General features: G+C 37.3%; 1 protein-coding gene across 1 annotated transcript; it reads right to left on the bottom strand.

Moving 5' to 3' along the window:
- Positions 1-5,113: 5,113 nt before the first annotated feature.
- Positions 5,114-15,127, bottom strand: LOC103708582 (high affinity cGMP-specific 3',5'-cyclic phosphodiesterase 9A-like). The gene is made up of 7 exons (XM_008793582.4): positions 14,537-15,127; positions 12,049-12,148; positions 11,238-11,303; positions 8,550-8,664; positions 6,945-7,027; positions 6,573-6,634; positions 5,114-5,523 (listed from the first exon to the last, which is right to left on the bottom strand). Exons 1-7 carry the CDS (start codon positions 14,782-14,784, stop codon positions 5,412-5,414), a joined length of 786 nt encoding a protein of 261 aa, XP_008791804.1. The 5' UTR covers positions 14,785-15,127; the 3' UTR covers positions 5,114-5,411.
- Between the last annotated feature and the right edge of the window lie 217 nt (positions 15,128-15,344).

The following is a 15,344-nucleotide window of genomic DNA, read 5'->3' as shown; positions in this document are numbered from 1 at the left end:
TTGCCCTGAGCTCCGCTTTAATAGCTGTCATGTCATAGGTTTGATACCCTCCTGCGGCAATCAGTATGGAGTTATGATCTCTGATCACAAAATCTATACCTCATCTATCTCCATCTGCTGACACACTGTCGTCGAAATTCACTTTGAGATGGCTGGAGGTGGGGGCTCCCAAGAGACAAGAGTAAATTTAGGCACTGCAGTAGTGAAGTGGGAGTTTTATATGTCCCAGCCATCCCGGATGAAGTTGTCATGGTAGTATTGATGATTTCGGCAGCCTGAAGGAGAGCTTTATCCACCACAAACTCAGAGATGTTCTCCTACCTTCAAAGAGACGAGCATTCATGTTCAGCCAGATACGATAGGCCAGGTAAGCACAAGTGATGCCCCACTCAATAGAACTTGGTCTCCTCAAGAAATCCCTCATATGGCGTTGAAGCTCCTCAGCCGACCCCATGGACCACGGCATAGGAAATGAAGCCCTCCTCCAAAATTTGCACTGCTCGAGGGCAACCAAGAAGCACATAACTGGTAGACTCCTCCATGTCGGGGCACTTCTCACACATCGGAGTAATCCTCACGCCCCTCCTTACCACCATACTTCGGATTGGTAGATAGCCCCACGGCACCTCTAGATGAACAAAGCTACGCGAGGGTGTCACGCATTCTCCAAATCCACCCACCATCGATCTATCGAGTAGTCTACCCTCTCATCAGTACCTGCAAATCTCACGACAGTCTTCTCTAAGTGTTGTGATGGAGAAGCAAAGATTGGAGAAGAGAAAAATAGTGGAAATGATGGTCTAAATATGTCCTTCCAGCTTTCTTGAAGGGGAAATATCCTCTTAATTGGTGCATTTGTTCTTATTCCTTTCCAAAGTTTCTGAAACCTATCTACTTCAAGCTTTTTGAGAAAAAATTAAAATTATTTTCTTTTTAGTGTTTCACATCATATTCCTTTTCAGCTTTAAGAGATAAGTAGGAATATGAGTGGGGCACCTGGGCTTAAATTCTATTTATTTTTAATTAAACTTCTGCTGAGCCTATATAAAATTTAACATTTTTTTGTACCCAAGCCGCGTCCATAATCAACTTTAGTTAACACTCATTCTAAGTTGCTGGAGTCCTAATGAATTTTGTGTAAGATACTTAGGACTCATTTGGTTTGCAGAAAAAGAAGGAAAAAAGTGTAGTTAACAAAAAAAAAAGAAAATAAAAAATAATTTTTTATTTGGTTCAGTTTTCAAAAAAGATATAAAAAGTAGCATTCTCATGGGAATAAAATTTTCATATTCTATAGAAAAGAAAAATCCATGAAGGATATGAAAAAGCCATTTTTCCACCGGTTAGAAATTAATTTTTTTTTAAAAAAACTATTTTTGAGCCATCAAAATTCAAGTCTTTTCTTCTATCAAGGATATAATAGATATTTTACATAATTTTTTAAAAAAGTAAATGTCCCACCAACATGAGTCACTCTGAAATATACCATTTTTATAAGGTCAACTAAAGATACTAAAACTATTTTTTCAAACATTATTTTTTTTCAAAAAAATTATTCGGACAAAAAAAAACGCGAATCAAACGAGTCATTGCTGAGTATTCTGCTCTTCAAAGAAGAAATGTCTCCCAAAGAATCTTTGCCAATTTTGTTTTGCCAAGAGTCAACATCCGACCGCAGGTAGCCGTGATGCGTTTAGTCGAAACGGAGCTTCGTTTCTTGCATGCATACTATTTGACATTTTGAGGAGATTATGGTGTCTCTCACCAAGCTTTTCTTTGCTTGAAGCCCTAGTCCTCGTACATTCCATGAAAGGATAGCCATTAAGAAGGTCCCGTTAAACTTTATAGAAACTGAAGTGCTAGGTTTCCATTGAATGGGGGCAAGGAGGGGACTATATAGAGAAGCCTATCACATCTGGAATTTCTTTCCAATAGGCAAGAGAGCTCAATTGGAAGATAAACAGTGATACTCATTATTTTGGAGTGCAGAGCGTTCCATTGCACCATGGCTCTGCCCAGGCGGGTGACCAACGTACATGAAGTCTGATGATTCCTTCAACATTTAGCTGACAAAAAAAACAAAACCAGAACTGCCGAGTGGTTAGTTGGAGGTGAGGGCTGAACGACTCCCACAATGGACGTCTCAATTTGCTTCAGCTTGATAACTTCATTGTTGTTAAACTATTTACAAAAGAAGTGAAAAACAAAAAAAAGAGAGAGAAAATTGGTTTTAATTCTATGTTTCATCCCATTCGGTACATCTTATGAATTATATATACTCATATACGGACTCTATATAAGAAAAATAATATAGGGTGATATACAATCACGTTAATAAAAAAAAAATATTATAGGTGATAGTCATATGATCTCTAAAATCACTCTAACAAAATCATGCTAACAAAAGAAAATAATATAGGTTGATATAGGATCACGATAATAAAGAAAAATATTATGGGTGATATTGGTTGTTATGTGATCTCTAAAATTAGGCTAATAATTGTCATTTGTAGGTGGAAAAAGTAGGCCACGTTTCTTTTTCGAGGTTCACTGGATCGCGGATAAATTTTTTTTTCGATGCAACGACCATTCACAATGATGAGTACGGTCAATAAAATTAGAAAAAAAATAATAAAGGAAAAAAAGAACAGCCTCGTGATTCTGCCAAAAGACCCATCTGAATGTTGCGCAGTAAAAAAGGCAACCCAGTCAGTAGTCTTATTTGTCTTCTAATCGGCCAAAAAAAGTGCCCCATCTTTTTTTTCTTTTTTTTTGTTATATCGGCGACTCATACATGTGTGGGTGCAGCCCATAAAGTCAAAAAGAAGGAGAAAATATATAGGAGACGGGACCGAGACGTGATTAGCCCAAATAAAATTCCCAGAGTAATGAACTGCAAAGAATGTCACCCAGTCCGCCGTACTGTTTGCTTTTCTGAAGACATGAGTAGCCCGATGGAAGGCGTACTCCCAAAAGATTACGAATGTCGTGTATCAGCCGCATCCCGCCGGCCGCACAATCCAAATCTTGGATCCACTCGATCACCGTGGCTGAGTCCGCCTCTAGGACAATACGATCCATGCCCAGCACTCGTCTGGGCATAGGAGACGCCCTCCCATGCGACTTTGACCTCGGCACCGACCACAGATTGATCGAAGATCTATCGGCTCCCAGCCGCCACAAATCTGACCTCCTAATCTCTAATAACAAACTTGGCACCACCGCCCCCTCCCTCACTAACACTGCAGTCGAAGTTTACCTTGAGAAAACCAAGAGCTGGGGGCTCCCAGAAGACGAGCATAGTCCTCTACGCTATAAAAGCTGAATGAGAGCCTCAGATTTCCCTAACCAGCCTAAGGAACGGTGCCGTAGTGACGCCAAGGACCTCAGCCGCATGAAGACGTGCCTTGTCCACCACCAGCCTCGGATGCGCTCTTCTGTCCTCAAAAACTCGGGTATTCCTATCTAGCCAGCATTGATATGCCAGATAGGCCGCCCTAATCCCATTCTCCACAAGGGCGAACCTCCGAGAGGAATCCTTCAGAAAGATCAAAAAATCCTTTGTTGATGTCCGCCGCTGTATCAGGTAGAAAAAAGCCGAAGCGCACTTCCAGATCTGGACAGCCAGCTGACAGCCGAAAATCACATGAAAGATGGACTCCTCTATCTCCCGACAAATCTAACAACCTGGGGGGATGCTAACCCTTTGTCAAGCTAGTACTCCTCCGGTGGGCAAGCACCACCAAGCAATTTTTCAGTGCCCTATCCTTTTGAAAGCATGTGTATGTCCCGTAGCACGGACCCTAAAAGACATTCCGTGAGCTCCTTCTGGCGACCATAAAACCGGATATATCTCTTTTGAGACATGGAGGAGTAGTATCCCACTTTGCCAAGATCATCCGGCCGCTTCCTCTCACAAAAACAAAAGTTTTGGACTTTCTCTTGTACAACCGAGTACTCACAGCAGAGAACTTGATAAAGAGGAATTTGCAAGCTCCACTTCACTGCCCGCTGTGTGGCAGCTATGAAGAAACCACAGATCAGCTCTTTGTTACATGTGAATCCTCAACAGACTTAACGTTGATTTCCTTAGAAACTTGGTGTTATGGTTCCATTTTAAGTTCTCTCCGTTTAGCAGCAATCCCAGTTGTGTCAGCTTGCAACGTATCCGTTGACGCTGGGTGGGGTTGGACAGAGTTAGGCAGCATTTATTAATGCTGTGAACATATTTTAATCAGGATAGATAATGCTCGAAATTCTTGCATGTTCTCACGGCTTAGAAATAAGACAAACTTATGCTGAACATGTCACAAACAACAAATCTCGACTTTCGTATGAGAATTAGAAGTACACAATGCTGGAATTGAAGGGCAAAAGACAAACTTACCTGGGGAATATCTCCCAACTTAGTTGTGTCCGAGGAACAATTTTCTGGCTGATAATTGTATCAGGTGGTCCAGAGAAAAGATTGCAGACATAACATCCGGAACCAATGACTTCACTGCTGATATGTTTGCATTCACCTGCATACTTTTCTATTGTAATTTTTGTGTTTTGCTTGATGCATTGAGTGATGAAAGTTTGCAGTAAATGATGTATTTATGTATGTACTAAAGTTTTTTATATATATAGATATACGGAAGTTATGACACCTTAAACATCTGTTTTCTGTTTAAGTGAATGCTTCTTCAACCATTTTCATTACGGGGGAACAGAGGGTTGTCTGAAATAAGATGTTTTGAAGCATTACAGATTAAGTAGAAAATTCCAATCACTTCAGTTGCTATATGGATACTGATGCCTTCTTTTCTTAAGAGGTTTGTTCTGTTTCTAATATTCTTTTTCTGGATTGCCAGTTGAGAGATCCATTTTGAGAGTTCCACGACACTTATTGTCATCTCTAAGCCCCTCTCAAGTTTTAATTTAGTTAATTTGTTTATGAGCTGGTATGAATTAAAGGGATTTTCAGCATCTATCAGGTTCATAAAAAATGTGTCATGACACACTAAGGATGTCATCCAGAATGGCTTACAGCTACCTAAGGTTGTGATGAAGTTTGATAGCATTATGCACATTCATGCATATTCATTGACGGATAGGGTTACAAAAGATATAAACAGATGGAATTATAAACAGATTAAAGTTATTTCTATCAATCAGTTCAACGAACATTTGTTACAAAAGCATCTAACATATATGCCCCGAACAACACTAAGGTTACATACCTCATACTGCACAGGATTTGTACAAAGAACATATATTATGATCAACTGGGACAGAATAAACATAGGGAAGGGGTAAGCTGATAATTTACTACTAGGAAAAATGAAAAAGGACCAAATCAGGCTGGTGTGCTTATTTGTTCCTGCAACTGATGTGGAACCAGGTAATGATTACCCACATATCGGATATCATGCTTGCATAGGCATGGTTGTCCTCGGAAGGATAGAGTTGGCCAACTCCTCATTTATCTGCACCGGAAGCGGTGGCATCTGCTTCATTATCTCAGGCATATCACTCGAGCTGCACCACAAGTTTTAAAAATTGGTTAATGAAACACACTAAGAGAAACTACATATGGAGAAAAAAGAAGACAAAAGAAATAGCAAAAACATCTGCCAAGTTCCATTTATGTGAAGTGTTTCATAATAGGTAATAAAAGTTAAGACTCCCTTTTGCTGAAGATTTTCCTTGAGCTGATTGTTTATGACACACAGGGTAGGCATCCAACTTCCAGAAATAAAACTAGACTTCCATTTATTTTTCCTTTTGTCAGGTGCAAATAAAAGAACAAAACCTAATAAAAGGATATAGATGGATCAAACAATTGCGCGACATCCAATACATCTCTGGCATCACCGCAAAGTACAGCCTACAAAGACTCCTTGTTCCCCAGCACCCTTTTCTTTTTTGCCAAATCCCCAGCACCCTTTGTAGCAGAAGAGTTGACCACATCACGCATGGCCAACAAAAATATAACATTGCCATGAAAAGTAGCATAAATAATCTCATAAATAAGAGGGTTTAGGAAAAAAAACTATTGATCAAGGAACCTTTTTCTTAAGATATTACAAGAATACTACCTAATACAAAGAACAAGTACAAGCAATGGTAGCTGACAGCAGTATAGATATTATAAATTGCAAATCCTAAAAGGATGATTTAGTTACTGGGCCATTAAATAAATTTTATGCATTTATTTTACAAAAGCATCAGGTGCATGTATGCATCTATGCACATATATATCTTCCAGACAAATTTTAAGAAACGATTTGTCTATGTGTGATAACATGTATAGATAAGGAGTAGATGTGTAACAATAGAATTCTTCTACCATCGAGAATCTCGAACCATAGGAGAAAAATTCAACCACCAGTACATTTTATACTAATAACTACAGAGAACATTAAAAACGCAATCCCATTCAATGAAATTGCCAGCGTTACAGCAACCATATTTCTAGACCTACAAAAAATGCTTTGAATAACACATAATTTCATACATGAATGAAACTGCATTGATCTTTCACATAATTGAAAAATGAGAAAAAGATGAAGCACTTGAGAACATACTCTTTCAAGATTGTAAGAATATTGTCCCGTGTCTGGCAAAACAGACGGATGTTCTCCTGTATCTGCAAGAGAATCAAGATATTAAAACCACCAGCAACTCCAAAACCAAACATATTCTGCATGCCAGCCTTGCGTTGTATGAAAGCACCTAGTTGGAAAATAAACATTTGTTCAGCTAATTGCTGCTAATCGGTCCTTTTTTTTCTTTTTCGATAAAATGTTTGAGCAAGCTCAACCTATTATCATGAAGCAAATGGAAGGAGATGCAAGAAGAGGTAAAAGGGGAAAAAAGGAAAAGAAGAGAAGAGAAAATTCGTAGCATGTTAAAGCAGCAGTACATCCATGATCCATGCTGCGGATCAGCATATATACCTGAAAGCTGTTAAGGTTTGCAGAAATTTGATTGAAGACCTGTGCATTATGTTCAAGGAGCTGTCCTGTTGGACCACCAATTGCTGCAAAGACAAGTTAATTGAAATAATCAGTTACTCGATATAAGAAAATAAATATCAAAAGATCACCTTAAAAAATCTGACTGCAAATTAGCAAAAATTTTCATTAGTTCTTATTTTAAAAAAAACACTTCCTTCACACCTACTATATGCAAACCTCTGCCATTGACCCCCCAGCCCCCACGCCCCCCCCTCCAACACACCACAACACACATGCATACACGCGCGCACAGACACAAAGAGACAGAGAGAGCAGGTCAATGCCTACAGAATTTACCTGCACTCCCACAGAATCAAATAAGGCAGGATAGAGACTAGTACAAAGAGGATGCAGTAGTGTCCTAGAATCTTCATGTTACAAATCGCTTATTCTTACATAGCATCTTTAAATATGCTTCTATAATTATTTTTCATTCTTCTAGAACTGATTATCAAAAAAAAAAAAAAAAAGAAAGATGCTTTTACTGGTCTTGTTTAACACCCCACAACTAGCTTGAACCCGAAAGCAGCACATGAAAGAGAATGCAAACAAAAATTTGGCTAATATAAAAAGCATTTGGAGCATAGTCATGTTCAATGTCCTTTGGGTTTTAAAAATTGAAATATATTCTTGCACGCATTACTTTCTTACCCTTCTAATAGCCATTACAATAATCAACAAAAATTGGCAGTATCATGTCCCAAACAAGTGCTAAGGTGCACCAAGAATGAAGAAAAGCAATGCCAACATTGAAAGCCTAGCAACAGTGAGAAAAGAATGATATTTTTACTCATACTCCTCATGATAAACTGCGCAACAGGATCTAAAGGAAAACAAAAATGCAGTTTCTCGTCACTAGAATGTTCTTAGTGACAATCGTTATTAGTGTATTAATAAGGATAACTTGCACTAGGATACCAAGTCTACAAACAATCCAATCCAAAACAGATCCGCAAACAGATTGCAAAATATACCAACCCAGGGACTGAAGTGTTGTATAGAGAGATTTAACTTTGGTATCATGTATCTTACTTTAGACAAGGAAAAATGGCTAAAGCTCCGAACTAAAGTCCTAGCCAGAGCTTCTCAAAGAAGATATGATATTGAGTTGATATTTGAGAATGGTAGCTCATGGTAGCAACAGATAGATATTTCTCTTTGAAGTATAACTACTCAAACAGCAATGTTGCTTCTTTCTAATTCAGACAAACCTTTTTGATATGGGAGACTTTTGTGCACTGGTCCAAGGAAGGAAGCAAGTCAGGAATGGTTTTCCTAAAATGTCCCAATACATTCGTATCCCACAGAGTGTCAATAAGTTAGGAAGCATCATCAACAGTTTAGCCAATGATAGAACCTTGACAAAGTCTGGTAACAAATATGAAAGCATGCAACTAGTCTGACAATAACAACCTGACTAGTGCCACAATAGTGCACAATATAAAGGCTTTTGCAGAATAGTGCCAACAAGAAGCCTACAAGCAGTACAGAAAAGCATGTCATATTTTTAAAAAATATACATATAATTAAAAAAAGAATAAAAACCTTTATATGTAACTTCATCTTCATCCACAGGAAGCATCGGTGGAGCATATGGAGGAACAACAGGGCGAACTGCCAAGTTAGCTGATGGTTTCGCTGAAGGATCTGCAACCCTTTCCTGCAGATTAGATAGCCAAATTTTTGCCAGGCATTGACGAAGTGGTTTAGATAACTTGGTCTCACAAGGACATAAAGAAAAACCAGAGAAAATATGACATAAACACATTTATACAGACATACCCACATACATATACATATGTACATATGTATGTACATATATATAAAGAGATCAACCAGGCTATGGTTGACCGGATTTGAAGCTGGATTCGATCAGGAGAAATCGGAAGACCGAGGTCCGACAACGATGATCCAAGTCGTTTGAATGCAATGTAGTACCTCTAAACTGCTGATAGACCAAAAATCATGTAATTTGGTGACCCATGACATATCAAGTGGTCAAAAACGTAAAAGTTCAAATAACAGGATGCAATGCTCATTCATGACCACTAGATGCATAGATCAGGGGTCGCAAAAATACATGATTTTTTGGTCAGTAGGCAATTAGAGGTAGTCGATCACATTAAACCATGATTTGAAGTTTCGACCAGAATGGTTTGGTTTCAGCCAAGACCAGTCCGAAACAAATAGAAATTTTGGTTTCAGTCAGTTCCTTCGATCAGTTTTGGCCAATTTCAGTATTTTCGATCATTTCGGCTTGTTTCAGCCAAGTTTCGACAATTCGGCCAGAAACTAACAGAAAATGATAATGTTTTCTCTTTTTTTTGGTTTAATTAGTTTGCATGTTCCATGTATTCTAGTATTTTCTAGATTTTTTTAAATATTATTAAATACCATATTTATTTAAGGCTTTAACAATCTAATTTATGTTATTTTTGGCTAAGTTTTGTACTTACAATGGGCAAGATGCAAATTTAATGTGCATCTTAACCAATTAGAAAGCATTGTGTATTCTTATGTTTTTCTTTTAGAAATAAGATTTTTTCTCTTCTTTCAGATTAAAATGGTAATATTGAAATAGAATAGCAACAGAAAATGGATTTTCATTTAGATGGATCTTTTCTTGTCTTTGGATCTTTAAGATGGAATATAATGAAACACACTCAAATGTTTTTTTGCTTGCTAGAACAAGTTATTAAAATGGAATAAAATTTACACATGCTTAGAGAAAAGTTTACTTAAATGTAAAAAATGAGCAAATATGAAAAATTATAAAAATAGAGAAAAGTAAAGTAAAATTATATGATTAGAGAAAAATGTAGGATAATTACAAATATCAGAGAAAAATATAATATATCTAACGTGCTAAGATTTGAAACAGTTTATAACTTTAGTTTCAACCTGTATCTATCCAAAGTCACAACTTATAACCCTAAACAACTTTAAATACAATCAATAAAGTCAAATAACCTTCTTGATCTTTCTTTGTTTTTTTTTAGATTCCGAAACTTGGAGCAAAACTACCAAAACCGCCAAAACTACCGAAACCAAAACTCTACCTAGATGATCGAAATTGAAACCAAGTCTTAAAACCTTGCATTCAACAGCTCCGATCATCATTGTTGGAACCCTGTTTTCTAATTTCACCTGACCGAATCCAACTTCAAATCCAATCATATACATGCACACACGCCTACATGTACCCATGTGGATGAGTGCATTCATTTAACTTATTATCTCAACAAAAAAAAACTCACTAATCACACATTTATTCATCCCAAAATAATTATCAGCCGCAAAAAAAATGGATATATAAATTAAGACTGCCTTATAAAGAGAATTAGAGGGTAAAGGCAAGTTTGGTTCCTTTCAATGTTATCGATTAATTAATCAACTCAATCATAGTCCAGTATAACTCTCATTCATAGAACAATGTAAAAGAAAATGAACATGAATCATAAATAGTAAGCTGCACGTGCCTTTCATAAGTAATTGACCAGTTTAGATGAGAAACATTTTTTTAATGTTGAATCCAAAGGGGTTAATAACTGATGCACTCACATGATGCATGATAACGTGCCTTAAATGCTACTAAACTTTGGGACCTTCTATATTCCTTTTATGTTAGTCTTCAGCTTCAATATCAAAACAAGAGAAGATACACAGTTTATGGAGAAATGGAGAAAGTGAAATTTATCATAATATAGCTGAGAAAAATGTGAGAAAGGGAGAGAGAATTTAGGAATGTTATAAAGGAAAAATAGAATAGTAGAGGTCTACCCCATACTGATTAAGATCCTAATGGAGAATCAAACTAAATCATTGAGATTTTAAGGTCAACAAGCATCACCATGTCCAGGGAAATAATTTACAACTGAACATACCCTTATTTGTTCATTTCTTCATTCTCGCAGTATAGTAGGTTCACAATGAGAGATCTTTAATCTTAACCAAAGTAAACAACTTATGAAATACCAACTCAAGTTACAAGCAAGTGAAATATCTAATCAAAAGGCATTTTAGGAATATCTAGTGCAAAATAATAGCTTAGCTTCCAAGAGATGGCATAGAAACTATGCTAAACAAAAACAAAATTAAATGTAACCGTCCTAACTGTTTAGGCACCAAGATCATAACCAGTATTTAGAATGCTCAAAAAGCAAATTACCCATTCACTGCCCAATACCATGATGATAAACATGATACAACACATACATATCAGCATACACCCACCTTTTTATCTTTGCTTTTCCTTGACAAATTATGATCCTCTTTCCTCCTTTTTCCACTTTCCTTTTTCTGTAGGAGAAATGAAACTGACTTTGGTTAATAAAGAGAAACCAGTTTTGATGTTAATCATATGTAACTATCTGTCCGAGTGCATATATCAGACAACAAGTGAGTTCCCATGAGTTATTCCAATTATGATTCAACAAAGCACATATAATGAGAAGTAAAAACATAGGGTAGTAGTATTCTGATAGCAAATCATGGTTTCAAGAAACAGGACATATCCCATAGACATCTGGACAGTTTCAACAGTCAAGATATGATTCATCAAAATTTACAAAAGTTTTACAACCAGGTCTCGACCCAACATCAAACCTCCATCAATAGGAGGCACTCCTAGACAAGGCAAGGTCAGATGCACTACAATTACAAGCTTGAAATCCACAAAAGTTTGGTTGTCAAACACGAGGTTGTTTGTATGAAAATACATGGAGACTGGACAGCAAGGAAACAAAAAGATATGCAGCACAAAGATACGTAAACATGCATGCATTATATGCATAGGCACAAACATGCACACATGCAGGTGCGCACACACAATAACTTGAGGTTAGAGCAATATAACAGCACCTTGTATGTATTTCTAGTAAGTAGTTTCCCTTCATATGAGTTAGAAATTTTTAGTGTTCAGGATTATGCCAAAACAACTGGTGGAATTACATAGGTAAAGGTGAACTAAAACGCGTAAAATATTCAAAATAGGACCAAGATGATTATAATGGTAAGTATGAAGGTCATCAACTATCAAACTTACAGTCATCCATCTGCACCGTAGGGCCACATCTCGGACTGTTTTGTCCTTCAGTTGCATGGCAATTTTTGCATAACGAACTATAGTTGATTCAGATGCATATCTGCAAGTGAAAACATCAGCAAATCAGGAAAATTGCTTTGCTGCAATAAGAAGAGCGCCACATAGCGAGGTCAATATAAAACTGAGATAAAGATATGGGTATTAACAACAAAACATGGATCTAAGACCAAACACCCATTACTAATAAAAATGGAAGAAATAAAGAACAAGTCCCCAAAACATGTCTCACAAGGTTCTTCCCACCAAAAGTTAGCAACAGCAATCAGGTAACATCAATCTCCTGCCGCAGAGACAGCCACAAAGCATTGTTTTTAATACTATAATTGTTGTTAATCAAAGCACCACAACTTCCCAGCTACCGATCTCCATAACCAAAATTCTGCATGTACTACATGACAAAAAAGACAGGTTGTGGTACACTCAAGTTTTAAGATGCAGATATGAGCATGGAAAGTAAGAGGTTCATTATTACAGTAAATATATTTACACGTTGCATGCAAAGCTCCTAATATTGGAATTGGATACTAAAAGTGAAGGGTTTTGACAAAAAATAAATATTAAGATATGTTAAAATAATTTTTATGTGCTAGACTTATTATTAGAACATGATGGGTATAGTCTTGATTTTGCTAATGAGACCAAGAGGTCCTTGTGCTTATAAAATGTCGAGAATGGAAAGAAAATTTATAGAAGTTATAATTTGACATGGTCCTCAATTTCCAAAGTGGAGCACCACAGCCACATATATAGCAAGGGTCGTCAAGATTAATAAATTAATGTCAATGCTACAAACAAAGGGGCTTGACCAATGTATCATGCTTGGTTCTAAATTATATTTAAAGTGAAACATGCTGCCTTAAGGTCCAAAATTTTTGCATTCCAAGGAAATGTGGTGGAATTAAATTATGTACCAGCTCCAACCAAAGCACTAATCGGGCAAGTGCTAGACTGTTTTCTTGTACTGCAAGATGTATATGCGTCTCGTTTCATTTACTTAATGTTGAAACTGCTGTCAAACCTTAAACTATAGGATATCAATGGAAACCTCAAAGAATTCATTATAAAAGCCACGATACTTATTTTTTTTACCTTTTAATTTTTCCATAGTCTTTTTTTTAAAAAAAAATTATTTTTATCAGCAAAACACATCCCTAACAGAATTCAATGTTGATATTTTTCGGCCAAAGGTTGGGTTTCATATACATCTTCTAATATGAAATGTTAAGGCTTGGTATTATGTCAAACAATGTCACCAGAACATATTATTTGTTGATTGCCTTATGATGATTAGCAGACATAACTTCACTTTTCTATTTACATGCATAATTGTTTGATTATCACAAAAACATGAAACACTATAAATCCTCTTCAACATCCATTCTTTCTTTTTATAAATAAATATCAGTAAGAACACAAACTACATCATATTAATAACTCTAAAGTCTAAGCTACAAATATTGTTAGGATAACATTTTATAAGAAAGAAAATAAAACGAATGACCCCAAAAAGGTATACAGATTCAAAAAATAACCCCCAAAAGTTGTGATTTATACTTTAAAAACTCATTATGCTCACGGAAGAACATCAATATAGTGTAGAAATTTTAATCATTGAAGTGGCAATGTGGAGAGCATGGTCCAACAACTCTCCTTGTCGGTAGCAATCATAACAATCAGTAGCTAGCTAAGATCATATAGGAGGACACTAGCTGGTAAGTTAGCATTCCTTTGCATCACTGCCACAAACTGTTCTATTACGCTTTGCACTAATCATATAGTGGATTGTTCAACTAATAGCACTAAGCACCAGCTAATAATCTGAGCATTATAACACAGTTTCACAAGAGTCCCTTATAAAAATTTCCTCCTTTACCTGCAGAGCACCCTGCCGGAATAACCCAAAAAATTGAGTCATGAATGGTCACTTAGTAAACAAATAACACTAGTTCGTTTTTTTTTTGGTAACAAAAAAACTGGTTCACTGAACACCGCAAAACAAAGCAAAATAGTCAAACATACTCACTAAACGCACCAGACAAGTAGCAAAAGACACCGATTCACTGTCATAATCCAGAGAAACCACAAGTAGCAATCTGCTATTTGGTCTCTTTGAGAAGCATCTCCTGCGAGCAATTTTGACTATCCTCCTAAACCCTAATTTCTTCTCATCTGCACCTCATATCTCCGTAATCAAAACTGAGATATCAACCATGCCACCAAAATCTAACTCAAGTTCCAATTTTTTTCACATCTAAACAATTTACAGTCACCCAAAGGATTCAAACCATAAAATTAGATCAGCAATCCACACCAAGATCCACATGATGGAAAGTAAAACTGAAACCCCAAATTTTAACCAAAATAAAAAAAAAACAATCATCATAAAAATAGAAAGACCCAACAATGAATCGAAATTAAGACCACTAACTTGCTTAGCCCTTCTTCCAAGATGGCCTGCTCCTCCGCCGACCACTCCATCGACAAGCCCGGGTTATGCTTCAACGCCTGCGCCGTGCCCAAATTTTCCCCCGCTGCCGCCGTGCTGCCGTTGCTAGGGTTCGCGACAGCTCCTCCTCCTCCTCCTCCTCCTCCTCCTCCGCCGCCGCCGCCTTGCATGGAAGAGGGGCCCCCATGGGACCCATCCTGATTGCCCGACAGGTTCGCGCTCGCACCCATCTCCAAGTCCAAGAGAGAAACCCCACGCACCTCTCGGATTCCCAGAATCCTCCGCTAATTCCCCGTCTATTCGAACCTCCTTCCCGCCATAAAAGTACAGACGAATAGGCGAAGAAGAATGCAAGGAAAGTGGGGAGGAATAAAGGATTCGGCCAATAAGGCACTGGCCTTTTCAAAAAAAAAGAAAAATCCAATTTTTCCAAAGATGAAAAGAAAGGAGAAGAAAAGAGGGCAGAAGGAAACAGAGGGGTATCGAAAGTGAGAGAGAGATGATTCTCTGTTCCTCTCTTTGCGTGCCTTGCCCTCCGCTATGGGTCCCGTCACAAAGGGGTTGGAAATCGAGAGCCGGGGGGGGGGGGGGGGGGACCCTTTTTTTTATCTCTCTCTAACTATGTTTTAGATATATTATAATACTTAGATGAGTCCATTTGAGCAATAAATGCGTGGATAAGGGGAGAGTTACATCATTTCATGTGACACGGAAGTTACTAAATTGTCCCTCGTTGCTTGCAATTCGTTTCTATCTGCAAGCGGTTCCATAAGATATTTTTTTTATTCTT

This window comes from Phoenix dactylifera, chromosome 10, assembly GCF_009389715.1.
Source record: "Phoenix dactylifera cultivar Barhee BC4 chromosome 10, palm_55x_up_171113_PBpolish2nd_filt_p, whole genome shotgun sequence".
Lineage (NCBI taxonomy): Eukaryota > Viridiplantae > Streptophyta > Magnoliopsida > Arecales > Arecaceae > Phoenix > Phoenix dactylifera.
This window is presented reverse-complemented; position numbering and strand designations above follow the sequence as displayed.